Source organism: Hypanus sabinus, chromosome 11 (assembly GCF_030144855.1).
Source record: "Hypanus sabinus isolate sHypSab1 chromosome 11, sHypSab1.hap1, whole genome shotgun sequence".
NCBI classification, from domain to species: domain Eukaryota; kingdom Metazoa; phylum Chordata; class Chondrichthyes; order Myliobatiformes; family Dasyatidae; genus Hypanus; species Hypanus sabinus.
Window position 1 is genome coordinate 32,848,490 of NC_082716.1, and position 27,821 is coordinate 32,876,310.

Consider the following 27,821-nt stretch of genomic DNA (forward strand, 5'->3'; position numbering starts at 1 on the left):
CTTTTTGAATGAATTCTTTTTTTTTCCAGATCAAGGGTCTCAGACCAAACCCTCGAGTATTTATTCCTCTCCATAGACTTGCTGAATTCCTCCAGCATTGTGTGTGTTGCTCTGGATTTCCTGCATTTGTAGAATATCATGTAGCTTTTTTTTTGCATTATTTTAATTTAAGCAAATAATTAGGATATTACACAATGTTTGATACAGCTGATTTTCTTAAAGGATCTGTGACCCGATGGTTACACTACTTTATGCTGGAGATGACATTAAACCAACTATTCACACTGGGGTAAATGGGCTCCTTCTGAGTTATTAAATTTCTTTGTTACAGCTGACGATTTAGTATAATCACAAAACCAGTCCATTGAATTGATTACAGTCTATATATTGGTTATAAACAATGACTGTTGAGCTTTTATAATATTATCTTTACAAGGTCAGATTATTCTTTCATTCCCTGGCACAGTATTATTATGCAGAACATCAAGCTGATGCAGGCAAAATTCATTTCACTAAGATCTTCTACTCTAATATATTACCTTACACATTAATAACTTTAGCTGAGCAAGCTGTTTTAACTTTCATATTCCTCAAGTTCAAATCTACAGCCAATTAACACTGCAATAGACACATCCATCCATCCATACAATTTGACTTTAATGACAATCTATGCAGTTCTAAATGTAACTTGCACATAAAGGTACAATAAAGAACTCATTGGACAAAGGTTTTTCTGAAGTTTGGTAATATCAAAAAGAATCTCTAAGGTTATCTTCTCACGCCCTAAATTCGAAGAAAAAACTCATTCCATTTAATTGACTAATCTGCTGAATGGATTCAGCAGAAGAATAATTACCTACAATCATGAAATTTTGGAACAACAATAATAACACCACATTAATTCAGACATACCAGGTCTCATTTTAGTTCATCAAAAAAGTATTTTCATTTTGTATTTTACAGTGAAGCATTTTATAAACTCAATCCTCATCTTGCCTACCATACTAGTGCAAGGAATGTTCTTTTCTAATAAATATCTTGATGGTTTAACAAGCTAAATTTCCCAATATTTTTATTAACTACTGATCCCAATGAGTTGTGTTAACACATCATATGCTATTAACAGGGCGTTTTCCAAGTATTATCTGTCTTTGAGTAAATACACGCCCTAAACATCAACTTAGAATACCCAAAAATAAAGACGTTTGAAAAAGAGGAAACTGTTTTATAAAAACAAAGAACAGTAAATACATTCATATACACATCTGAATATTCTTAATCACCTATTATCCATGTTTTTCCTTTCAAATACATGAATATGGCTTCCTACTCGACCTTCTGGTACATGAGTATGAAAAAATGTTGCCACTTTCACGTAGTTTTTAATCCTTAGGAAGGGTTCAATATTCTTTGAAGACAAAGAAATTTAAAAAAAAAATCAATGTTAGAAAATTCATAAAATTGCAGTAATGTAACACCTTTTTCAAATTTACAATGATATTAATTGGTATATTCCTATAAATAAAGAGAAGCTATTTAATGCCTTAATTGGCTTGAATTTGGATAAATCCCCAGGACAGACGCAATTTATTTCAGGGTGTCTCTGGAGGATAAGTAACAGATTGCTTGGGCTTTGGTTGAGATATTTAAATCTTCATTAAATGCAAATGAGGTATCAGATGACTGGAAGGCAGCAAATGTAGTTCCCTTCTTGTACAAACTTTCTACATCAAGAGTGTCCTGTCTGGCTGCATCATTGTGTGATACAGAAGCTGCAAGGCACTGGACTGCAAGATCTTACAGAAGATAGGAAAAAGTGCCAAGAGATCACTGAGGTCTCCCTTCCCCCTATTCGTGACATCTACCAGGAGTGTCATAGACAAAGAGCATTATTGAGGATCTCTACCACCCATCCAAGAATCTCTTTAACCCACTACCATCAGGAAAGAAGTACAGAAGCATCAGGACCAGGACTGCCAGTCTGTTTACAGCTTCTTCCCTCAGGCAGTAAGACTAATGAATACTCCGCCACCGAGGTCTGGTCACTAGGACAGTGAGCGGTTCATTGTACAGCTTACTGTTTCCCTGTGCTGCACACTACATGCATTTTGAACTATATTTTATTATTTTATAACCATATAACCATTACAGCACGGAAACAGACTATCTCGGCCCTTCTAGTCCATGCCGAACACTTACTCTCACCTTACCTAGTCCCACCTACCTGCACTCAGCCCTTAATCCTCCAATCCTTTCCTGTCCATATACCTATCTAAGTTTTTTTAAATGACAAAATCGAACCTGTCTCTACTACTTCTACTGGTTTATGCTGGTTTATTTTGGTTTATGTGCTGTGTGTGATATGTATTGTGCGTGCATTATTTCATTTGCTTATATATACGTACATTAATAATCTTCAACATGAGAACATTCTCACTGTTTGCATCACAGCCTCATATGGAGGGTCTAATGCATAGGATTGCAAGAAACTGCACAGGGTCTTCTATGCCCAGCCAGAACCATCAATACACAACCCTCCACACCAATGAAGACATCTTAAAGAGGCAGTGCCTCCAGAAGATTAAGGACCATTGCCATTTGGGACATGCACTCTTCTCAGTACTACCATCTGGGGCGGTACAGGAGCCTGAAGACCTACACTTAGCAATTCAGAAACATCTGTTTCTCCTCTGCCATTAGATTTCTGAATAGTTCATGAATACTACCTCTTTATTCCTTTTTTTTTGCACTAATTGTTTTGTAATTTATAATGGTTTTCTGTCTTAGCACTTACTGCTGCTGCAGAACAATAGATTTCATGTCATATAAGACAGAGATAATACATCTGATTCTGACTAAATTGACTTAGCTATAGAAGATAGAGAGGGATGACAAGAGGGTTGGTTTTGCAAATGATGACTATGACTAGTGGTGTCCTTCAAGGCAGGGGTCCTTGCTGCTTGTAATAACATGGATGTCACTATGGAAGGCAAGATCGCTAAGTTTGAAAATGACACAGATTGGAGGAATGTTTGATGGAATGAAAATTAATCTTAGGCTGCAAAGAGGTATCACTGCATTAGTGAAATGGGCTGAAAACTGGGAAATGGGATTTTATTCAATGACAGGTGGTGCATTTTTGGAGCACTACTGAAGTTAGGATATATACAGTAATGGTAAGATCTCGTGGTTCCTTAAGGTTGTTATAGCGGGAGTGGTAATGGGGACAAGCTCCTACTACCTATTAAATGCTCCCAATGCCATGTGTCTCAAATAGCTTTTGATAACCAAGTCCAGATCCTGGCCTCCACGTGTGGCTCAGCTTCTAAGCCCGACAGAACCATTTGTATTAACAGGAGAAGAGGCAAAGGCAGGTTATTTGCTTTGGGCAGATGGGGCTTGTCAGCTGTGGTTGACAAAAACTCCGATCTCAAACCTCCACTGTGTTGCAGCTATATCCAATTCTGGGGAAGGCTTCTGGAGTAAACCCCTTCAAAGGAAAAATCTGGATCTTGAGTCCCTAAGGGAGTCCTACATTGATTTCAATGCTGACTGGAAACTCCTGTGATGTTTCTGGTACCAAACTGTATATTCAGGAACTTTGAGATCCTGAAGTCCATGATGATAGCAAAGCAGGTAGATAATGTAGATACATGAGGTTCTCCACAGATGCTGAAAATCTCAGGCAACCCATACAAAACGCAGGAGGAATCAGCAAGTCAGGCAACATCTATGGAGGGGAATATACAGACTGGGATGTTTCAGGCTGAGACACTACATTGGGACTGATCCTTATGAAGGACCTCAGTCTGAAACATCGACTGTTTATTCCCCTCCATGGATGCTGCCTGACTTGTTGACTTCCTCCAGCATTTTGTGTGTTTTGCAGGTAGATAAAATGATCAAGACTAATGGGATACTGGCCCACATTAGTAAGGACAATCAATGATGTAAAGAGCTTTGTTCCAACTTTAGAGGCACTGTGAACCTCAGCTACAATCATGTGTGCAGTTGTGGTTACAAAGGCAAAGAAAATGATGTGACAGTGCTGCAGAGGGTGCAGAGAAGATTTACCAGGATGCTACCTGGAAAGGAGCAGTTCAGTTATGTGAAGGGATTGGAGGTGCTAGGTCTGTTCTGTCTGGAGCAGAAGAGGTTAAGAGGTGACATGTTAATGTATAAAGTTACGAGGGGTAAAGATAGTAGACTGCAGGAAACTTTTTACCTATATCAGAGATTGATAAAACTAGAGGACTTGGGTTTTGGGTAACAAGGAAAAAGATTCGGAGGGGATATGAGGAGAACTTTCTTCACCCAGAGAACAGCAAGTACTTGGAACATGCTATCAGACAGTGGTTGAAATTGTGTCACTGACAGCATTTAAGAAGTGTCCAGATGAGTGTTTGGACCACGTAGACATGGAGGGCTAGAGACCAAGTATTCGTGATGGGGTTAATACAGGAGGGTACTCACTGGTCAGTGTTGACAAACTGAATGCTATATGATTTTATTATCATAGCACAACTCTAACAACAAAGCTGCTTGGCTTTATGGTTGAGTGAAATCTCAAAGTGATTATGTTCTTTGAATGCATTCATTCCTACTTTTGTGCTTCCAAGCTCTCACATTTTAGTTTAAACTACAGGACTAGTTGCATCCATACTGCTAGGATTAATGGCACTTGCTTTGCCTTCATTTGGTAACAGTCACAATATCTTCACTTTAAATAAGATGTGAGGGAGGAAGAAGGAAATTCTTAAATTTAAAAACTACTTCCGAAGGATGCTGGGGTCAGGGTTGAGTTTCGAAAAATTAATCTCACATTTCCCTTGAAAAGAATCAAGACTCATCTATTCCCAACCCTTATATGGGAAAAAAAAGCAAATAACTCTCTGAACTGCTATGACCTGACAAGATTCTATAATGACACTTTATTATGAAAGCCTACAATACACAAAAAGAAATGTAGTAAAAATCAAGGCAATTCCACCATCTATAATACTAATTGATTATATAAGGGAACAAAAATAGAACAATTGTATGCATACCTGTTCCAATACATTGTACAAGACTAGATGAGTGGGAAGGGAGGCTTGACTGTAAAATCTTGTGTTCAACCATGTAAGGGGCTCCTTGAAAAACAAGTCAGCTTCATCAACATAGGAATTATTTCTACTCAAGTCAGGAGGACATTCCAGAAAGTCCATTTTTATTGGGCAATGAACATAGCTGATGAAACAACAAGAAAGAATATTTAAGCTTCATGTAGAAATCCGGAGCATAATTCCTCTTAAGCTTAATGACTTTTCCCAGATACGAGAATTGCTTAAAGACCTACTCACTTGCACGAGTACATAGATTAAAGGGATATGGGCCAATCATGGGCAAATTGTCCTACTCTATGATTCTACTCCAAGATCTTTACCAAAGCTCTGCAAAACAACCTTGCAATATTTGTCCATTTCTGTGATGTAGAAGTAGTATTCATTTTTTAAAAAAAGATCTTCAGAGAAGATCCAAACTCATGTTTTTGAGTCACAACAGTCCTCTTTTTTGATACATTACTTTAATTGTATGCATTTGTATTGGAAGGATGATAGCTTCAGACATTTCACAAATTTCTTGACTATTGCTTTTTACTTTGCAGCTAACTGAATGTAGATACACTTGTAGAAATTCCTATTCTACTACTAATACTAAAATTAAGTAGGACAGAACAAGTCACACAAGCATCATTTTATATCTAGATTTTTTTTATTAAAGATGTCACTGAACAAACAGAATATAGTCTTTACTATACATTAACTTTGGTATTGAACATGTCACTAAATAAGAAAATGACTATGCTAATTAGTTTAATGGCAAGGTATTCATTCTATTTCTAATATTGCAATAAAGAATTAAATACATTTTAACTTATGTAGTACCTTAGGATACATTAAAGTACTTCATGGCTAATGAAATATTTTGCATGAAGGTCACAAGTGTGATCCAGGGCAATTCAACAGTTAAACTGCATATGACAAAAGACCCTACACACGTCTCAGTGTCGGTACTTGGACAAATATTAGCCAGAATACAAGAATGTCCATCTTCACATAGGAAAGCTACTTTAGAGGGTAGACAGGGATTCACTTTAATGACACTTCTTAAAGATATGACTCAATATTGCCCTAAACTTACAACATAGTTGCTGCACTTAAATTTCTGGAAAAATATTTCAATTCAGAGCCTACCAAATTTGAAGCAAGTTTTCTCAGAATCAGATTTATTATCTCCGGCATGTGTCACGAAATTTGTTAACATTGCAGCAGCAGTTCAATGCAATACATAAGATAGAAGAAAAAATAAATAATAACTAAATAAATAAATCAATTACAGTATATGTATATTGAATAATTAAAAATTGTGCAAAAACAGAAATATATATTTAAAAAGTGAGGTAGTGTTCACAGGTTCAATGTCCATTTAGGAATCGGATGGCAGAGTGGAAGAAGCTGTCCCTGAATCACTGAGTGTGTGCCTTCAGGTTTCTGTACCTCCTACTTGATGGTAACAGTGAATAAATGGCATATCCTGGGTGCTGGAGGTCCTTAATAACAAACGCTGCCTTTCTGAGACACCACTCTATGAAGATGTCCTGGGTACTTTGTAGGCTAGTACCCAAGATGGAGCTGACTAAATTTACAACCCTCTGCAGCTTCTTTTCAGTCCTGTGCAGTAGCCCCCCCCCCCCCCCCATACCAGACAGTGATGCAGCCTGTCAGAATGCTCTCTACGGTACATCTATAGAAGTTTTTGAGTTTGTTTGTTGACATGCCAAATCTCATCAAACTCCTAATGAAGTATAGTCACTGTCTTGCCTTCTTTATAACTGCATTGATATGTTGGAACCAGGTTAGACTCTCAGAGATCTTGACGTCCAGAAACTTGGAACTGCTCACTCTCTTCACTTCTGATCCTTATGAGGATTTGGTACGTGTTCCTTCATTTTACCCTTCCAGAGGACCATAATCAGCTCTTTCGTCTTACTGATGTTGAGTGCCAGGTTGCTGCTGCAGTCGCACTCCATTAGTTGGCATATCTTGCTCCTGTACACCCTCTCGTCACCACCTGAGATTCTACCAACAATGGTTGTATCACCAGCAAATTTATAGATGGTATTTGAGCTATGCCTAGCACACAGTCATGGGTATAGAGAGAGTAGAGCATTGGGCTAAACACACAGCCCTGATGTGCACCAGTGTTGATCATCAGCGAGGAGGAGATATTATCACCAATCCACAGAGACTGTGATCTTCTGGTTGGGAAGTCAAAGATCCAATTGCAGAGGAAGGTACAGAGGCACAAGTTCTGCAACTTCTCAATCAGGATTGTGAGAATGATGGTATGAAATGCTGAGTCGATGAACAGCATCCTGACAAAGGTGCTTGTGTTGTCCATGTGTCTAGAGCCATTAAGATTGCATCTGCCATTGACCTATTGTAATGATAGGCAAATTGCAATAACCCTAATAATAATTTTTGCATTTTAAAATTTAAATTCAAACACAGGTTACACAGTTCTCATGAAATACAAACTATATTTTTCTTCTGTCCAAGTATTTTTATACAAACCACACAACTCTACATTAATTTTATAAATTCCATCATGCAAAAAAAATGTAAGAATTAAGATTTTTTTGGTCAAAAGGAGAAAAGGAAGGAAGAATAAAGTTCATCTTTAGAAATGATCAAGCACTAACATGATTATAATTAGCTGTGAGCATACGGCCAATACTACAAGTATCATTATAATAAATTTATCAGATGAATTATCAGGTACTGTTAACTTTAAAACATACCATTTTAAACCACTACTCATCACTAAATTTGCATTTTCAGCACACAAAGTAATGGCTATTTGAAGAGATGTTGTTTTAAACCATGTCACCCTGAACTTAACGATAAATTTAGAACTTAATTCAATTTTCCATATTTCATTTCATCTATCTGGAAAGAATATATAGAGCCTTTATCACAAATTTTGCTACCTGGAAACCTTTCCATGTTCAGTTCTCATAGACTTGGCTAGTAAATGAACTATTCCCTCTAAATCTGTTTTCGCCAGCCCACAACTATAAAAAATATGTACAAGGATGTCAAACCCCACACAGTTGTGGTCATTTCAAGTTCAATATTAGCAGTTTTATGTACTCAACATACCTGTAGAATGGAGTTGAATGACAAGGCATCAGAAAGAACATGGAGGGCTCTTCCTTCTCCAGCATGGTGCCCTTACAGAGTTTCTGAACATAGTGCATTACATCGAGTGTTCCACGCTGATGAATTAATCCAGTATACAGAATTAAACACAAATTGGAAAGAAACAGGAAAATGACTGCTGGTTTCTTCCAAGCTTTCAAATTAGCCAGTGAATACCCTGCATATAAAAGTTGATGGGTTCATTTTTGGGGAAAAAGCAGGAAAAAATGTTTCTGTTTGAGTTCATATGACTGTAAAGAATCTTAAAAAAACTCTGTACACAAACACGAGGACCAAGTATAACGGCTCAGCAACCAGTTAAACTAATAATCTAAACAAATTATGTAGTTTACCAAATTTACTCTCAATTTTCAGTAATAAATTGCATAAGAGTTTTTCAATATTTTATAAAATGTAAGGTTAAAGGATAAAACAAGTAAAACAGTTATTTCTAATAACACAACAAAATATGTTATCAAACATCCTCTAGAACAGAGGTTCCCAACCTGGGGTCCATGGACCCCTTGCTTAGTGGTATTGGTCCAAGGTATAAAAAAGCTTGGTAACCCCTGCTCTAGAAGTAAACAGGCTAAACTCAGAAACATGGGATGGGAATTTGCAATGAGAAAAATTAGGACCATTACCCCCAAAGACACTTAGAATGTACTATTTTAATGGAGTAAATCTGACAGCAACATCAGAGTACATGTGAGTTAAACACAGAAAATTAGTAATTGTTGTCATTATTTCCCTGCACTATTACACATCCTCCGTTACTCATTTCTGGAGGTTAATTTCACCTATGTCTCCTCCAGAGATGAGTGATCTGAGGAATTCATGTTCTCACAAAATATTCCTGCAATTAATAACAGTGAAAATGATATAAAAGATTTTTTAAATAGTTTAATGAAATGTAATTATCACTTAAATTAGCTGAGTCCATAAAATTCATCTTAAATTTGTGTATTGTGATTCCCTCATTTCCATATCTAATACATTTCAAAATAAAGACTTGTTTAGAAATATTTCAATTTTAACTTAACCTGAATTGTATTCAAATCATAATTTTGCATTCTCTGAAATGTTTCATCTAGTTTGGTGCCTACTTGAGTTCTTCAAATGTGAACTTAGAACTTACTCAGCTACAACACTGTTCCTAAGTACTGATGCCCTATAGCAATCAAAGGCAGCAGTGTTGATATCCACACAACAGTGATCTTCATGGGAAGCTTTTTAAAGTCAGCATTCAAAACCACTTTTTCAGTGATTGATAACTGAACTAATTATTCATTTAATATTTAAATTGTTCATCCATTCTCTACTTTCCAAACCAAGTACATTATGTTGAAAACTTTTAAGATCTTTTACTTTTTTTTTAAACTAACAGTAAACTTTACACATGTTGGCTAGTATTTGAGGTAAAATTATCAAGAAGATACCTACCACAAAGTACCATGCAGATGGGCATTATTGGATAAATAAATCTAAACTCTTTGTGGCTTAAGAAGCTGTAATAAAAAAAAATTACAAGGTTACAAAACTACAAGCATTCTGGAGACAGAAAATGAACATGAAACATAAATGAAGCTAATAACACTGTGTATCAGTGCACCAGATAGACATCTCTTAATATCCCAGCCTATATTAATCCCTCAAAAACCCTCTTAAACATCTTTTAAAATCCCTCTACAACAAGATTTGGCCAGTTAGCCACTGTTTGTGGAATTTCACTGCCACATTTCCTATATTATAACAGTGACTATATTGACGTGCTTTTTTGGTATCACAGTTCATTATTGGTACCAAAACCCTTTCAGGCAACCTAAGGTCATAAAAGTTTTAATTTTTTTTAAAAACATACAAAATGCTGGGGGAATGCAGCAAGTCAGGCAGCATCAATGGAGGGGAGTAAACAGTCAACGTTTCAAGCCCTTCTAATGAAGGGCCTTGGCCAGAAACATTGACTATATAGAGCCTTCCAAAGATGCTGCCTGATTTACAGTTCCTCCAGCACTTTGTGTATTATTTTGGATTTCCAGCATTCACAGAATCTTTTATAATTAACAGAAGCCTTCATTTTCCCTTGGGGGAAAAAAGGAGACTTGTATGTGAAAAATAAGATGTGGTAGTGAGTCTATTTCCCATTTTTAATTTCTGTATTAAAATCCAAAGCAAGAAATTATTCCACATAAGTACTTATTCTAAAGGGAAAAAAAGCAGAATAATGGGAACATAGAGCAAAGCTAGCAAATATAATAATGGATTGCTCCAGCAAAAACTGATGTGAGCAATTGGGGTTAAAAAGTTGGCATAGCCATGATTAAGATAGTAGTTTTATATTTTTTATATATATTGCACTGACCAATATGCTGTAATTTTTAATTATTAAAGCTTTAAGATTCTTTAAAAATGAAGTTTGTTGAATTTTCTAATAACATCTCACAGAGACTACATTGTGTTGCTCTTAATGTTCAAGAAACCTTTATTAAATTTCCTCCCTGTGAAAGTGGCTACAGAATTACACTGAAGAGATCAGAGTGTGTTTTAGTGTGCGATCTTACTTCTTTGCTTCAATATATGTAGACACAGAAAAACTTCAAGTTTTAAACCCATAATGGGATTCTGGTCCTGTCTTCAATCCCACATAACCACTGTTCTTTACACATATTGGTACACACCTGTATACAACAATGGTCCAAAGAACTGCCAGTAGTAAAATTCTGTTCCTCTTGGGTGCCAGGAAACATCCATGGATGAAGAATGGCAAATGTGTTCCCATGATAACAGGAAATCCTTGAGTGAAGTACCAGTACCAGGGATGGGAGCCATAGAATGACCCCATATTCTCAATCACATTGAATCGGAGAAAATTCCACTGAACCATTACCCACTGAAATGAGGGTGGGGGCAGAACATCAAAGATAGAAAATTAATTGCTATTGCATGCTTGTAAATGGAACAGGATGATAGCGGTTAGCAAATGTCCTATGAAGCCTGGCATAGTGTATTTTCTTTTCAATTATTGGAATGCCTCAATAGCTTCTGAATCCAAGCAGTTGAATTCACACCTTTTAAGATTTATAAAATCTATGCAATGGTGCAGAGCTCTGTTTTAATGACTTAAATGAATATAGCTAGGATTTATAAATTAGTGACACAAACATACAATAATCCTTTCTATAATTAGCCAGTGTATTCAGACAGATTAAAAGTACTCCTGGCAGAATTAAAGAAACATATATTTCTTTAGCTTTGTTAAATCTTAGGACTTAACACTAATTTTAAGAAATGCAAGAATAACATATACCTGAAGACAACAAAAACACTAAATGTAGGTATATAAAACCAGTAGATTGCATGCAACAATTTTATTTTCAAAGGAAGCCAGGCAAATAAATTTATGATTGTTTGATTACTTTGTACTCAAATACAAAACAAGAACTCTGATTGATCTTTCAAAACCATGAAAAATGCCCACCTCACCATAAAATATTCGGTCAATGATCAGTGAAATCCCAAGTGATAAGCATCTGAAAAATGAACACATATACAATGGGGAAAAGAAAATCACATTCCGGATTAGGGAAAGGGAAACATTCATTACACTATTCTTAAAACTAATGGACACATCAACCCAAAGCAAGGCATACATTTCTACCTTACAAATTCACAACCCAGATGTGATGCCATTAACAGTACATGTCATGTTAGCTCATTCTAACCAGTTGCTGAGATATATGCAGAATATTATTTCTGGATAATTGGTGACAGGTGTATAATAAAATGCATGTTTTTTAAAAAAAAATTGGTCCCATTCCTTTCTCAAGATATTTAAATGTGAGAAAATTCCACAGAGCAATCTTACTATTTCTGTTACCACAGGTGAGATGCAATTTTCTACCCCAGGTAACCAGCCTTCCAGACTCATGACCAGGAGGATGAAAGACTTTAGACCTGTGTTGAGAATTTTCTGTTCTGTGTGCATAAAACAAGAGATGCCTAGGTCAAGCTCAAAATCTAATGATTTCTGAGATTATAAGAGCTCCAAGGATGAGCCTAATGCACAGCTGGTCACAACTCTAGCCAAGAGTAACCACATCGGTGGTGAGGGATGAAGTCAAAAACATGTCAGTGGAATGAATAATTTCCATGAAACCAACAATTAAATCCTCATACACGTCATAATTATATGGAATCAAGTCTCCGAGCATTCAAGCCGAGGGTAATATTCTTCCACACAAGTGTGAAAAAGACACAATCTGAAATAGTGAGGAATTGCTTGGGGAGTTATTGTCACACATCCTTCCTTCTTCCTCCATTATCACTGACACGTTTTATCCAGCAACATCACAGGAGCACCAGAAAGAATTCAGCAGTCCAGTAGGTGGCTCACCACCTTCAAGGATAATTGGTACTGGGCTACAAACTTTAGCCTGTGCCACCCATTTCCAATAAATAAGAAAAAAGAAAGTTTCTATTAACACATTGAAAAATTATTCTGTTTTTCCAAGTTATTCCAAGTAAGTGTGGAAATGAGACAGGCAAACAATTGCTGGGTCACAATTGTGTTTTACTAGGGACAAGTCACAACTTTCCAGATAATACTTAAATTGGTGCCAAGCTTCTGCTGATTTAAGATTTTACTGTAATAATTTATCAATGACATAGTTTTAATTATTGCATTTTTCTATTCTAGAAAAAAAATATTTTTCTTTTTATGAATGAACATATACAGTCTCAGCAGTCAAATAATTTAGTTGTTCTATAATATTCAACAGCAAAAGTTATAGCATTGGCTCTTTAAATGGATGTGCCTGAAATTGTCTAGGCTGATATGAAGCAAACTCTTTACTTACCCAACTGGTAGACATTTGTATAAGAGAAGATCCAGTTTCTTTATTTCTTGCCAGAAATGAGTAAATACCAGCGGCAGCCAAAGAATAATAGCAGTGGGACGCACAGTAAATGCAAATGCAGTCAAAGCCAGATATTTTGAACTGTGAATAGAACATACAAAATCAGCCACAGCATCTCAACTGGGTTTACGTCTGGACTCTGATGTGGCCATTCCATAACACAAACTTTCTTCCTTTTAAACTACTCTGATGCTGATTTACTTTTGTGTTTCAGATCAGTCTTATTGCATCATCTAACTTCTATTAAGCTTCAGGTGACAGACCGCTACTCTGACATTCTCCTGTAAAATGTCTTAATACAATTTTGAATTCATTGTTTCCTCAACAATTGCAAGCTGTCCAGGCCCTGAGACAGCAAAGCAGCCCCAAACCATAATGCTCCTTCCGCTGTGCTTCACAGTTGTTCCCATAACTAGAAAAAGTACTATATTAACCTTATCCCATCTTTTCCATCAGACGTTACTTCCATATTAAAGTGATAATTTCTACAGGTCCTGTCTTGTCCTCATCCCATGATTTCCACTTCCACATAATCTTGTCATTTTATTTCCCTAATTTCCCACTGCCTTCTTATTTACATTAGTTGCTACAGATGGGCAGAAATGAGGAGGTACAGGGGCCTGAAGACACACACTCAATGTTTCAGGAACAGCTTCTATCCCTCTGCCATCAGATTTCTGAATGGACAATGCCTCAGTAATTTTTCCTCTCTTTTTGCACTACTTATTTAATTTTCTTTTATATATACTTATTGTAATTTACAGTTTTTATTAGGTATTGCAATGTAATGCTGCCGCAAAACAACAAGTTTCATGACAGATGCCAGTGATATTAAACCTGATTCTGATTACAGATAATATTAATGTTTCTCCTTTTTATTTCTTCCATTTTCCAAGCATTATGCACGTAGAGATTTTTATACAAAAGACTAAAAACTGTCAGGAAATCCCCACTGGCATTATCAGATAACAAGTCAATAATAACTGCTACATATTGTGCAGCTTCAAAATAAATGCATGGATCAAAATTCAACAAAAATTGTCAATAAAGTTATTCTTTTCAGGAGAGAATTATCAGAGTAAAATCCATTTAGAGAAGGGGTAGTTAATTAAGTCACTTGCCTAGTATTCTCTGATTTGTGTACATAAAATTAAAGGATACCATGGGCAGCTGAGGAACTGAAATTCTTGTAGTCAATAAATCTAGATTTAAAGAGCTGGTGTAAGTAATGGTAACTATGAAACTACAGTGAGTGCAAAAACTCAACTGGCTCACCTCACATTTCAAGAAAGAAAATTAAATCCTTATCTAGATGTAAATCCTTATCTAGATGTAAAAGTAAATCTAAGTTAATTTCATCTGTTCTAGGAGTCTCAACCCAAAATGTCAGAGTCCTACCACCCCTGTACCATTTACCTGCATTGTTTCTGCATCACTCTCCTCATTCCCTCCCCCCCACCCCCTATATTCTGCCACCCAATCATCCATGGTTCACCCTGCGGCTGATTACTACTGTGCATTGCTTGATTATTTGCCCCTTCACTCTGTCTAACCTGCTCCAGAGCTTTGAACAATAACACCCTTTCATTTAAAAAGAAAGTTAGGAAGTGAACCTGGCTAAGAGTAAAGCTACAAGCAGGATACTCTCTGGGAAGTTCAAAGTACAAATCTTATGTTTTGTCACATCGACATAATGTGCTAAGTTACACAATGGCATTTTTAAAAGATTTAGTATAATCAAACATTTTCCTGACCTGCTTCCAGTCTTTGTTCCCTGAAGAGGGTAGTAATAAAGTATAAAGCTGGTTAGAACAGCTTCCATGCTATTGGTAATAGTTCGGGTACTACAATACCATGTGAACCAGGAGCACAGCTGACAGAAGTACTGAAAGAAATAAAGCAAATCAAATACCTCAAATTTAATTTGTATGAATATTCATCGATATCACTTTCAACAGCCTAAAGATCCCATGAACCCCTCTATTTCCTCAGGGAGTTAAAGAAATTTGTCATGTCTCCATTGTCTCCATTCATCAATGTACCCTAAAAGCATCCTATCTGGATGTTAGCAACTTGATATGGGAACTGCTCTGCACATGATCACAAGAAAGACAGTTGTGGACACAGCTCAGCACATTACAGCAAACCAGCCTACCCTCTATGGACTCTGTCTATACATATCACTGCCTCGGTTAAGCAACCAGCATAATCAAAGACCTCCCCCCCCCCCCCCCCCCCCATCCTTGACTTTCTCTAATCTCCCCTCTTCCAATGGGCAGAAGATACAGAAACCTGAAAACACATACCTAGCTGACAAGACTACCATGCAAAACTCAAATATTGAGAGCCTAGCTGCTCTTCATACAATTCTTTGAACCAAGGCCACTAGACATACCCAAGCAAGGTAAAGATGTTAACAAAAGCTTATTAACTATTGGTCAATTATTTTACTATTTCAGAAGTATTATTGGCTCCTAACACATAGATTTAATTGGTTGTTAATACCGATGTGTATTATATATAATAATTATGATTGGTAGTTACATATGCAAATGATGGAATCAATTGTTTCATAAAGGTACACTATAAAAATGGACAATTCTGCACTAACTTCAGAGCAGTTCAGTTCAGGATTGAGGAATGAATGTGAGTTTTCGGAGCTCAATTAATGGGCAACAACATACACCCAAAAGAAAATAAACGTGAAAAGACAAAAGATAAGCAGCTTACCACCCACTTTGCTGTCTCTGCATCGGCCTGTTTCTTCACAATGGAATATAATTTTACATCTGCCAGTGCTGCCAAAAAAGACTGGACCAGTCGAGGAATCCAAATCTGGAAAACAGAACAAAAACAACTGCAGCAGGTTCACAGGTTATACTGGAGGGCAAATTTCCCTCTGAATCATGGCTCAGGAAGTGTTACCATACCGCGTTCTTCTTCCTCCTGCTCTGTTACACCATTAATTACTACTAACAACTGCATAGAAGGAAGAGCAACTTGCATTGCTGGTAAATGTATAGAAATGCAACAGGAATGGTTTGTGTAAAACTCTGAATTGACTGTCTCCAGTATCTTGCAGAATGTGGTCCATTTCATGTTCCAACTCTTAATGTATCAAGCCACAGCGTCAGACATAAGACTCAAAAATAGTCTGAAATCAAAGTGTACCCTGACTATGGCACATGCCTAAACTGTGAAGTAAAGCAAGAAGAGAAAAGAAGTTAACAGCAGAATATAAAATCTTCAGTACGGCAGGAAGGTTGTGCCAGGTAGAAGTGAATGGGGCTGGAGATAGCAGTCGCCTCCCATCCTCACACTCCGCTCTCACCTTTTTTGCTCTATCTGCTGTTTTTTTAAATCTTTTTTCTTCTCTCTCTTTGCCTGCCTCCATCATTCACCTGCTATACTCTTCATCCCTGCTTGTTATCTTATACTCCTCTGTCCGCCAACTGCCTCAGAATTTTTTCACGTCAGTCCCCTATGTAAGCCATCTCGGCTCTCCGTTCTCAGCCCTGATGCAAAATATCAACACAAAGCATCAACAATTTCTTTCCTCCCACAGGTACTGCTCAAGCACCAACTTCCTCCAGCAGATTGTCCGTTCCTCCAAATTCCAACATCTGCAATCCTGTGCCTCCATTTGGAATTTACTATCCAAGAGGGCAGTGGAGGTTCTATCGAGATTGTCAGAATTTTTAGATATAAAAAGGATCACGAGCTATGGGGGTTGGTGCAGAAAAAGTGGCACTAAGGTAAAGGATCATCAATGATATTACTGAATGACAAAGCAGGCACAAGGAGCCAAGTCCCCAAACTTGCTTCTAATACCTGCGTCTATTTTTTTGCATTTCCACAAAATCCTGCCAGGATCAGCGATCCAATATTAGCATCTCTCCCAAACTGAGGCCCTAATTATATTCCATCAGTCTACCAGATTTAAAGAGGATGTCACCTTGCTTGGATGCCCACTACCAGTCCCAAAACAGATTCTCTTTTCTTAGAACAGTGATTAAAGAAAACAAAGCTTAATAGCTTTAGTATACAGGAGCTTAACAACCAATTGTCAATCACTGCATTTTATATGTCAGCTTTCCAGGATTCATTCAAATATACAGTTGCAGGAAAAAGTTTGAGAGTCCTTTGCAGTTGCCTGGTTTTCTGCATTTATTACTCGTAGAATGTGGTCTGATTTTCATCTAAGTCACAATAATAGACAAACACAATCTGCCAAAACTAAGTACAAACAATTGTACTTTTCATGTCTTTAGTAAACACATTGTTTAATCATTCACAGTCCAGGCTTGAAAAAGTGAATGAAAAAAGTGTAATAACTGGTAGAACCTCCTGCTGGAGGTTATTGCTGCTGAAGATGTTTCCTGGAACTGCTGATCAGACTTGGACAATGGCGGGAAGGAAATTTAGACCATTCCTCTGTAAAAAGCTGTTTCAGTTGATCAATATTTCTGGGATACCTTGCATGAACAGCCCTTTTCAGGTCATGCCACAGCATCTCAATGGGGTTTAGGTCTGGACTCTGATTTGGTCATTCCATAACACAAATTTTCTTCCTTTTAAACTATTCTTATGTTGATTTACTCTTGTGTTTCAGATCATTGTCTTGTGCCATCCAACTTCTATTAAGCTTCAGATGACAGACCCTGACATTCTCCTGTAAAATGTCTTAATACGATTTTGAATTCATTGTTTCCTCAATGACTGCAGGTCGTCCAGGCCCTGAGACAGCAAAGCTGCTCCAAACCATGATGCTCCTTCCACTGTGCTTCACATTTGGGATGAGATTTTGATGTTGGTGTGCAGTGCCCTTTTTCTTCCAAACACAGCAATGTGCATTTCTGCCAAAAAGTTCAACTTTTGTCTCATCTGTCCACAGAACATTGTCCCAGAAGCATTGTGGAACATCCAGATGGTCTTTGACAAACTTGAGATGCGCAACAATGTTTTTTTTTTTGGAGAGCAGTGGTTTCCTTCGTGTTGTCCTTCCATGAATGCTACTCTTGTTCAGTATTTTTCTTGCAATGACACTAGCACGTTCTGCAGGTCTTTTGCTGTTACTCTTGGGTTCCTTTTCACTTCCTTCAGCATTGCATGTTGTGCTCTTGGTGTGATCTTTGTAGGCTGCCCACTCCTAGGGAGAGCAGCAACAGTACCGAGTTTCCCCCATTTTTAGACAGTTTCCCTTACTGTGGACTGGTAAACACTCAGAACTGCTTTTGTAGCCTTTGCCAGATTCATGCAAATCTTCTTCGAAGATCATCTGAAAGTTGCTTTGATCGAGGGATGGTGCACATGAACAGTGCAGGCTCTGTCAATAACCTGACTTTGTGTGCCTTTTTATAGGGCAGGGCACCTTAACAACCCGCACCTCCAATCTCATTTCATTGATTGGAACATGTGACTCCAAATAGCTTTTGTTGAAGGCATTATGCCAGAGGTTCACATACTTTTTTGAACCTAGACTGTGATTGTTTAAATTCTGTACTCAGTTTTGATAAGAAAGAGTACAATTGTCTGTGTTATTAATACAGGTAGATTGGGTTTGTCTATTATTGTGACTTAGATGAAAATCAAACCACCTTTGAGTAATTAACGCAGAAAGCCAGGTAATTGCAAAGGGTTAAGAAACTTTTCCTTGTAACTGTATATGTGAATAACATAACAAGGATGGTTAGAATGCAAGTTTCAAAATACTATCAGATACAAGCAGAAAATGGTTCTGATATAGGAATAGAAATTAACACAAAAGGAAACTCCAAAATCTAGAAATCACACTAAAGAACTGCATTTCCAAACTAAACCTATTAAGTTGAATAGATGGTGGAAGATAACTAAATATCAATTTACAACAATGAGTACTTTCAAGAAGAGAAAGAATCCAAAACAATGAGTAAGAGTGGGTGGTTGAATTGTATAGTTCTACAAAAGTGATGGGGCAGGTAGAGTGGGGCAAATGGCCTTCTCTCATGCTATATCACTCCAAGCATCCAATGGTATTGATACTATTGGTTTGAACAGAAAAGCAATCCAAAAGATTAATAACTCTTCTTGTATTTCAATAATAAAAATGTCAATTGAGACAAGTTTAATCAATAACTAATGATTTTCTTTTATTCTTACCAGCAGTTGTACTGTGTCCTTCTTGAATATTTGCAACAACTTATAGAAGATTGCAAAAATCAAAGGGTAGGTGTAGCCTCGTAGCCTTTCTTTCCACTCCCACGTTAAATAACCATACTTGAGAAAGTTAAGAATATCTCTCTTAACAATAATAATCACCAAAATGTGAGTTATATAAAATTAGTTAGGGGCAGGACAGGCCACGCAACTCTTCAATCCTGGACTGCCATTAATAAGATTTGATTGTTAACATGAATCCACATTTCCATCAGCCCATGTTAACCTTTCACCTCTGTTTTTGGAGGTATCTATCAATAGACAGTAGGTGCAGGAGTAGGCCATTCTGCCCTTCAAGCCAGCACCACCATTCAATGTGATCATGGCTGGTCATCCACAATCAGTACCCTGTTCCTGCCTTCTCCCCATATCCCTTGACTCCACTATCTTGAAGAGCTCTTTCTAACTCTTTCTTGAAAGCATCCAGAGAATTGGCCTCCACTGCCTTCTGAGGCAGAGCATTCCATAGATCCACAACTCTCTGGGTGAAAAAGTTTTTCCTCAACTCTGTTCTAAATGGCCTATCCCTTATTCTTAAACTGTGGCCTCTTGTTCTGGACTCCCCCAACATCAGAAACATTTTTTCCTGCCTCTAGCGTGTCCAATCCCTTAATAATGATTAAGTCCTATCTACACATTTAAAATGTTCTAATATTCTGTTTCTCTTATCTTTTTTATGAAGATGGTTTCTAAAATTTATGACTCTCAGACAGAAAACGTTGTTTCATCCCTCTTAAATGGGTGACCCCTTATTTTCAAAAAGTTTGGTTTTGCAAAAGGGAAATCAAGTTTGACCAATTTAACAGAAAATGGTACATTTTTCTGATTGGTAAGAGATAAATGAGCAGTACACCACAGGAGCCTCAACTTTTCACTACTTGCTTAAATGATTTCTTTGAAGGCACTGAAATTATGATTACTACATCTGTATGCATTACAAAAGCTAGATATGAAAGACAACAAGCACATAAGGATTTAGATAGGGCAGATGACTAACAAAGATCTAGCTAAGAACATGTGAAATGTCCATTTTGACAGGAAAACCAAAGAATGTCATTTAAATAGTGAAAAACTGTGCAGCAAAAAGGCAGAGAAGGAACTGGTGCACGATTTACAAAAGACTACAATGCATGTACAAGGAGTAATTGGGAATGCTAACAGTCATTATTTATTGTAAGAGGAAATTATGCAAAAGTATGGAAGTTATTTGGGTTTCGGAGACACCACATCTGAAGTAGCATGCAGAGTTTTGAAACCTTTATTTAGTGAAGAATGTTAATATTTTGGAGGCAATTTAAAGATATTTATTTAAAGAAAATATGACCATAAAACATAGGAGCAGAATTAAACCCGAGTCTGCCCTGTTACTCCATCATAACTTATTTATTATCCGTCTCAACCTCACTGTCCTGCCTTCTCCTTGTAACCTCTGATGGCCTTACCAATCAACCTCCACTTTAATTATATGCAATGCCTTGGCCTCCATAGCTGCCTGTGACAATGAATTCACAATTCACCAGCCTCTGGCTAAAGAAATTCCTCCTCATCTCTGTTCTAAAGGGATGAATTTCTACTCTGACACTGTGCCCTCTGCTCCGAGACTCCCCCACTATAGAAACATCCTGTCCACATCCACCCTACAATTGTCTTAAGAAAGACTGGGCCATCTAAGCTTCTATCCATTGAGTTTGGAAGAGTGAAAGAGAGCCCAAATAAAACCTTTAAGGTTCTGTGGGATTTTGATGGTAACATTTCAGGATGTTCATTTAGAACAGAGATGCGGAGAAATTACTTTAGTCAGAGGGTGGTAAATCTGTGGAATTTGTTGCCACAAGTGGTTGCGGAGGCCAAATCATTGGGTGCATTTAAGGCAGAGATAGATAGGTTCTTGATTAGCCAGGGCATCAAAGGGTATGGGGAGAAGGCAGGGGAGAGGGGATGACAGAAAGAATTGGATCAGCCCATGACTGAATGGTGGGCAGACTCGATGGACTATATGGCCTACTTCTGCTCCTATATTTTATGGTCCTGTGGTTTAAATGTACAGAGGAAATAAGAAAAGTATTTTCTCTTGTGGGAAACTCCTAGAATTAGGTGGTTACTGAATAAAAATAAATGATTGCTGATTAAGAGATTCATGAACTTGGAACTACTTTCCTCAGATGGCTATGGAGAGCCTTTAGAGCAGAGTCTTTACTTATACTTAAGGCAGTGGCAGATAGATACTTGACAAACAAGAGGGTGAAAAGTTAATGTAGTTAGGTGTAAACATGGATGAGGTTACTTTTCATATCAATATTCATACTTTAATTGGCCAAGCATGTTTGAGAAACCAAATATGCAATTCCTACTAATTTATATGTTTAAATTGACAGAAAGAAACTACATCCAACAAAATAGTGCGCATGATATAGTTTTTAATCTTATAAAACAAGCATGGGTGGACAAAATACAGCCTAACCAGACCAAAAAATTGGAATATTGTATTAATTTCTGGTCACGTCATTATAGGAAGGATGTGAAAGTTTTAGAAAGGGCACAGAGGAGATTTACCAGGATGCTGCTGAGACCAGAGGACATGTCTTACAAAGATAGATTGAGTGTGTTGCCCTTAAGGTATTTGTTTAGCTTTATTACATTTTCGCTTTAGTCATTCATTTCTAATTATTTTCTAGTTAAAGTTAAGGTTGTTGAAAGTAAATTCATTGTCTGTGTTGTATCGCAGCATGCAATGATGTCACACCCAGTTTCACCGCATCTTGTGGGTATATACTAATTTGGAGAAATGGGAAGGCAGGGGTTTGTGTGTGCAGGATCAGCACGAGAAAAGTTTCATTCTACGCACTAAGAAACATCATAGAAGCAACGCCATAAGTTCACATGACAATGGATACGTTGAAGTAAAAATGTTAAAGCTGATTCTGTTAAAAGTAATAACGATTGATAAAGTTTATTTTCTTGTGCTATTGAAAGCATTGCTGGATAGTTTGCGTTGAATTATTTAAAGTTGTTGATGGCGTAGGTAGATTCTGACTGTATGTTGTACTTTAATGTAATATAGTTTGTTGTAGTTTTACTTTTACAAGTATTTATGTAAATGTGATGCCAAGAAGGAAACAAATATTGTATATATTTTGTATTGTTTTATCAACAGTTTTCACCATATGTTAATGTGGAAGAGTGAACAGTAAACAGTTAATCTTACTGCGATCCTGCCTCATTGACTTCGGTTTACCTTGGTGTTTAGTTCAGAGTTTCTATACCTGCATGAGAACACTACAATGAGTGAACTAAGGCTTTTCTCTTTGGAGCAAAACGTGATGAGAGATAACTTGACAGATGTGATGACAGGCATACTGTAGACTGAGTGGATAACCAGAGTTCGTCCCAGGGCAGAAATGGCTAACACAAGGGGGCATAATTTTAGATGATTGGAGGGAAATTGGCACAAGTTCTTTACATAGTGGTGGGTACATGGAACACCCTGCCAGGGGTAGTTGTAGAGGCAGATGTATTTGCGGCATTTAAAAAAGATAGGCACGTAGAAAAATGGCTATGTAGGAGGGAGAGGTTAAGAGTAGGTTAAAAGATCAACATATCATGGGCTGAAGGGCCTGTGCAATGCTGTAACGTTATGCCAAATATCTTGTATCCGAAAGAACAGTGAGAACAAAACATAAAAAGTTACTTCTTTCACATTATGTATTTATAGTTTGTAAATACAAAGGATATTTGAAGACCATATTGTGAGCAACTTCGAGTGACTGCCAATACTCATCAGCAACAAAGCTAGTCTGGACCAGAAGGCAGTTCACAGATCTCAAAGCTATGGAGAACATCATTAAATAAGTGTTTGGACCCAATAATCCTGTGCAGGAAAAAAAATAACAATTACAAAACATTATAAAATAGCAAAATAATTAAGTCAATCCAAGATTCAGTTTCCCAAGAAAGACAAAAGGGTAAGACATTTAGAGAGGATCTGGAGGGGCAAGGGACCTTTTCATCCAGAGAATCAGAATCAGGTTTATTATCACTGAAATGTGACATGAAATTTGTTAACTTAGCAGCAGCAGTTCAATGCAATACATAATCTAGCCGAGAGAGAAAAATAAATAAATAAAAACTAAACATTATGATAATAAACAAGTAAATCAATTTTGTTTATTGAATAGATTTTTAAAAAGTACAAAAACAGAAATACTGTATATTAAAAAAAAGTGAGTTAAGTGTCCAAAGCTTCAACGTCCATTTAGGAATCGGATGGCAGAGGGGAAGAAGCTGTTCCTGAATCACTGAGCGTGTGCCTTCAGGCTTCTGTACCTCCTACCTGATGGTAACAGTGAGAAAAGGGCCTGCCCTGGGTGCTGAAGGTCCTTAATGATGGACACTACCTTTCTGAGACACAGCTCCCTAAAGATGTCCTGGGTACTTTGTAGGCTAGTGCCCAAGATGGAGATTTACAACCTACTGCAGCTTCTTTCAGTCCTATGCAGTAGTCCCTCCATACCAGACAGTAATGCAATCTGTCAGAATGCTCTCCACAGTACAACTATATAAGTTTTTAACTGTATTTGTTGACATGCCAAATCTCTTCAAACCAAAAAAGTATAGCTGCTGTCTTGCTTTCTTTATAACTACATCAATATGTTGGGACCAGGTTAGATTCTCAGAGATCTTGACACCCAGAGACTAGAAGCTGCTAACTCTCTCCACTTATAACCCCTCTATGAGGATTGGTATGTGTTCCTTTGTCTTGCCCTTCCTGAAGTCCACAATAAGCTCTTTCATCTTACTGACATTGAGTGCCAGGTTGTTGCTGTGGTACCACTCTACTAGTTGGCATATCTCACTCCTGTTGAGAATATGAAGAGGGTAAGGGGTACGTGTAGAAGGGGTGGGCGCAGGGTAAGTGTAGCAAAATATGTAGACAGGACCAGGGGGAGGATATGTTATTGGGGAAGTAGCTAAGATAAGATTCCAGATAGCAAGGGGCAACCACAAAGAAAGGGGAACCTGCGACCACAAGACAATGTGTTTGGCAAAGCATTTTGAGCTATATACCTATTTTGAGTGTTTTGCTTGCGTCCATACCCATTCCCAGTATTACGCTTGCGTCTATGCTTATTCCGAGTATTTCACGTGCTTAGCTATGCAATAGCCAATCAATTGATGGATTCAAATCGGTAACCATATTTGTGAATGTAGTACCCTGCTTTTGGGTATAAGTATGATCTTCGTAGACCGACAAATTGGGAGTTGGCTACCTTACGCCCGAAGTGCGTGGGGCTGCGAAATCCTCTCTGAATAAAAACCATTTCAGAGGTAATTTCGTGTCTCTGGTGTTTTTCCTCAACTGAGCAGGTTAATAATTTCAGGTTGACACTGTGTGCCCTCTCGACACCACCTGAGATTCTACCAACAATGGTTGTATCGTCAGCAAATTTATAGATGGTATTTGAGCTATGCCTAGCCACACAGTCATGTGCATATAGAGAGAAGAGCAGTAGACTAAGCACACACCCCTGAGGTGCACCAGTATTGATCATCAGCAAGGAGGATATGTTATCATACAGACTGTGTGTGGTCTTCTGGTTAGGAAGTCAAGGAACCAATTGCAGAGCGAGGTACAGAAGCCCAGGTTCTGTAACTTCTCAATCAGGACTGTGGGAGCAATGGAATAAATGCTGAGCTATAGTTGATGAACAGCATCCTGACATAGGTGTTTGTGTTGTCCAGGTGATCTAAAGCCATATAGAGAGCCATTGAGATTGTGTCTGCAGTTGACCTATTGTGGTGATAGGCAAATAGCAATGGGTCCAGGTCCTTGCTGAGGCAGGAGTTCAGTCTAGTCATGACCAACCTCTCAAAGCTTTTCATCACTGTCAATGTGAGTGCTACCGGGCAATAGTCGTTAAGGCAGCCTACATTCTTTTTTTTTGGCACTTGCCTTTTTGAGGCAAGTGGGAACTTCTGCCATAGCAGTGAGAGGTTGAAAACGCCCTTAAATACTCCCGCTACTTGGTTGGCACAGGTTTTCAGAGCCTTACCAGGTACTGCATCAGGACCTTCTACCTTGCGAGGGTTCACTCTCTTTAAAGACAGCCCAACATCAGCCTCTGAGACGGAGGTCATGGGGTCATCAGCTGCTGCAGGGATCTTCACAGCTGTAGTTGTGTTCTCCCTTTTAAAGCATGCACAGAAAGTGTCGAGTTCATCTGGTGGTGAAGCATCGCAGCCATTCATGCTATTGGGTTTCATTTTGTAGGAAGTAATGTCTTGCAGACCCTGCCAGAGTTGCCATACACCCAATGTCGCTCCAACCTCATTCAAAATTGTCTCTTCGCCCTTGAAATAGTCCTCCACAACTCATACCTGGTTTTCTGGTACAGGCCTGGGTTGGCAGACTTGAATACCACAGGTCTAGCCATCAGCAATGGATCTCCTGGTTCATCCCCGGCCTTTGGTTTGGGATTGTACAGTGAGACTTTGTAGGCACACACTCTCCACACAGGTACTGGTACCTTGAATGCACTTCCTGAGAATGTCACTGACAACACTTAAGAGGTGAGCCTAGGCACAGAAAGCTATGAACCAAGTGATGGAAAATGCCAGAGGGTGGGGAATTATCGAATTTATTACCTTAGGCAGCTGTGGAGGCCAGGTCAATGGGTGCAATTAAGGCAGAGCTTGATCAGTTCTTGATTGGACAGAGCATCAAAGGTTACAGGGAGAAGACTGGGGAATGGGGCTGAGGGTGGGGGGAGGAGGATCAGCCTAATTGAATGGTGGACCAGACTTGATGAGCCAAATAGTCTAATTCTGCTCCTATGTCTTATGGATTAATAACAAAACATGTTCATTGGTCAGTGTGGAACTGCTGGGCCATTTTCATGCTATATAACTCTGTCATCAGTAACAATATTCCCCTTTAAACAAAAAAGGGACAAAAAAGAAAATGTTAAAAAAAACCTGCTGATGCAGAAAATACTGAGTGTGCTCATATGTGGGAAGAAAAACAGAGTTACCAGTTCCAGCAGAAATTCCTTCATCAGAAGATGGAAAAAGAATGTGGTAGGAAGGATAGATTGAGCAAAGGGAATTAGTGACTGGAAAGGAGGCAGAAAATAAGGCAAAAGAAAAGAAAAAAGAATCCTATCCAAGACCTTCTTCAAGATCCTTTGTAAACAGAGGCAACAGTATTAAGGCTGCTGAGTGTTTCCAGCAATATTTTGTTTCAGATTTGTAGCATCTGCAGATTTTTTATTATGGTTTACTCTTGAATTAACTGCACTCTATTCCACGAATGTCAACCTTGGAGCTCTCCTCTATTCTCCAGCAAGATTTCCTTCACCCTCTTCACCTCTGGTACTTTCTGTTTCCAAGTAACTCTTTCTTTTCTGATGAGACGAAGAGCCTGGACTGACTTTGATCACTGTAGTGTGAAAATGTGCAGGATTTATACTTGTTTGTCGTGTGAAAGCTGCTTATCTGATGCATTGTGCGGTGATGCTGCTGCAAATAGGTTTTCCCATTGCATAACAGTGAGCATTGTACTTGTTCATATAACAATAAATTCGACTTATTAATTCGCTTCTTTTCAGATCTGTTGCGTATTTCCATCACTTTTGTGTTTTAATACAACTATATTTGAAACAGCATCGCACAACGAATCTGTGCATAACAATCGATCTCCATTTTATCAACAGGAACGAAATGTAAAGAGATACGCGAGGTGAAAAGCTCCGAACTGGCTGCACAGCCTGTACCTGTTCCCTGCTCCACGTTCGTGCATTCTTTACTATATAGCGTCGATTTCCTTTTTCTCAATTTGACCGGCTCCGAAGCAGCGGACCGCCGGGCCCTGAAGAAACTGCTCCTGGGCGTCTCCATGCCAACTCTCGCTCCATTCACCACCTCTCCCTCAAACTTCCGGGCCCGCAGGAGCGAGCGCCGGCTGAGCCGCAGGCTCCGCCCCTTGTTTGATTGATGTGTCCGTGAAGCGAGCGCCGGCTGAGCCACAGGCTCCGCCCCTTGTTTGATTGGTGTGTCCGTGAAGCGAGCGCAGACTGAGCCACAGGCTCCGCCCCTTGTTTGATTGATGTGTCCGTGAAGCGAGCGCCGGCTGAGCCACAGGCTCCGCCCCTTGTTTGATTGGTGTGTCCGTGAAGCGAGCGCAGACTGAGCCACAGGCTCCGCCCCTTGTTTGATTGGTGTGTCCGTGAAGCGAGCGCAGACTGAGCCGCAGGCTCCGCCCCTTGTTTGATTGATGTGTCCGTGAAGCGAGCGCTGACTGAGCCGCAGGCTCCGCCCCTTGTTTGATTGATGTGTCCGTGAAGCGAGCGCTGAGCCGCAGGTTCCGCCCCTTGTTTGATTGGTGCGTCCGTGAAGCGAGCGCTGACTGAGCCGCAGGCTCCGCCCCTTGTTTGATTGATGTGTCCGTGAAGCGTGCGCCCGACTCGGCCCG

The 27,821-nt window shown here is 38.5% G+C and overlaps 1 protein-coding gene across 3 annotated transcripts; it reads right to left on the reverse strand.

Annotated features, from left to right (window-relative positions):
- Positions 1-1,200: 1,200 nt before the first annotated feature.
- pigb (phosphatidylinositol glycan anchor biosynthesis, class B) lies at positions 1,201-27,378 on the reverse strand. Of its 3 annotated transcripts, none has more exons than XM_059984063.1 (12): positions 27,124-27,378; positions 23,087-23,222; positions 19,298-19,400; positions 15,890-15,994; positions 14,914-15,044; positions 13,100-13,240; positions 11,722-11,773; positions 10,922-11,133; positions 9,687-9,751; positions 8,205-8,421; positions 5,049-5,229; positions 1,201-1,408 (listed from the first exon to the last, which is right to left on the reverse strand). In XM_059984063.1, exons 1-12 carry the CDS (start codon positions 27,245-27,247, stop codon positions 1,280-1,282), a joined length of 1,596 nt encoding a protein of 531 aa, XP_059840046.1. In that variant the 5' UTR covers positions 27,248-27,378; the 3' UTR covers positions 1,201-1,279. The 3 variants fall into 3 exon arrangements, with proteins under 3 accessions (XP_059840046.1, XP_059840045.1, XP_059840047.1); XM_059984062.1 differs by having other exon boundaries at positions 19,298-19,415; XM_059984064.1 differs by lacking the exons at positions 1,201-1,408; positions 5,049-5,229 and adding an exon at positions 5,256-7,479 and having other exon boundaries at positions 19,298-19,415.
- Between the last annotated feature and the right edge of the window lie 443 nt (positions 27,379-27,821).